The following is a 626-nucleotide window of genomic DNA, read 5'->3' as shown; positions in this document are numbered from 1 at the left end:
CAGTGGGTCCATGTCACAGAGGAAGTGATCAATGATATTGGGTCCACAGAAGGGGAGTTGAGAGATGAAGAAAATAGGGATTGGGTAGCCAAGGAATCCAGTGAGCCAGCAGAGAGACACTAACATTCTACAGAGCTTCCCAGTCATGATGGTGGGGTAGTGTAGTGGGTGACAGATGGCCAGGTACCGATCGTAAGCCATGATTGCCAGGAAGAGACATTCAGTTGTGCCGAGGGAAAAGAAGAAGTAGAACTGGAGGAAGCAGCCATACAATGATATAACCTTGGTTTTGGAGAGAATGTTGGCTAGCATGTTCGGAACAGAGGAGGAAACGTACCAGATCTCAAGGAAGGCAAAGTTTCCCAGCAGAAAGTACATGGGTGTGTGCAGTCGAGGGTCCCATCTCACTGCACAGATAATGGCTCCATTCCCCAGCAAGGTCAAGATATAAATAACCAAAAAGAGTGTGAAGAGGAAAATCTGTATCTCCCAGCAACCAGGGAATCCAAGGAGAATTAACTCAGTCACGATGTGTGTTGCTGACCTGTTCATGGGTCTTAAATCTACGAAGAAGAAAGACATGAGTGTAACTCAAGTTGCTTGGCTTCCTAAATCTCTCAAGGACT

The 626-nt window shown here is 46.5% G+C and overlaps 1 protein-coding gene across 1 annotated transcript in view; it reads right to left on the bottom strand.

The window, feature by feature from the left end:
* Window positions 1-604, bottom strand: part of LOC105308935 (olfactory receptor 11H4) — a 2,349-nt gene extending 1,745 nt beyond the window's left edge. The window contains exon 1 of the mRNA XM_011385011.1: window positions 283-604. Within this exon, the coding sequence (XP_011383313.1) occupies window positions 283-582 (300 nt within the window). The 5' untranslated portion in view covers window positions 583-604. The remainder of the gene's footprint in view (window positions 1-282) is intronic.
* Window positions 605-626: the final 22 nt, after the last annotated feature.

Source organism: Pteropus vampyrus, unplaced genomic scaffold (genome assembly GCF_000151845.1).
Source record: "Pteropus vampyrus isolate Shadow unplaced genomic scaffold, Pvam_2.0 Scaffold642, whole genome shotgun sequence".
Classification (NCBI taxonomy): domain Eukaryota; kingdom Metazoa; phylum Chordata; class Mammalia; order Chiroptera; family Pteropodidae; genus Pteropus; species Pteropus vampyrus.
This window is presented reverse-complemented; position numbering and strand designations above follow the sequence as displayed.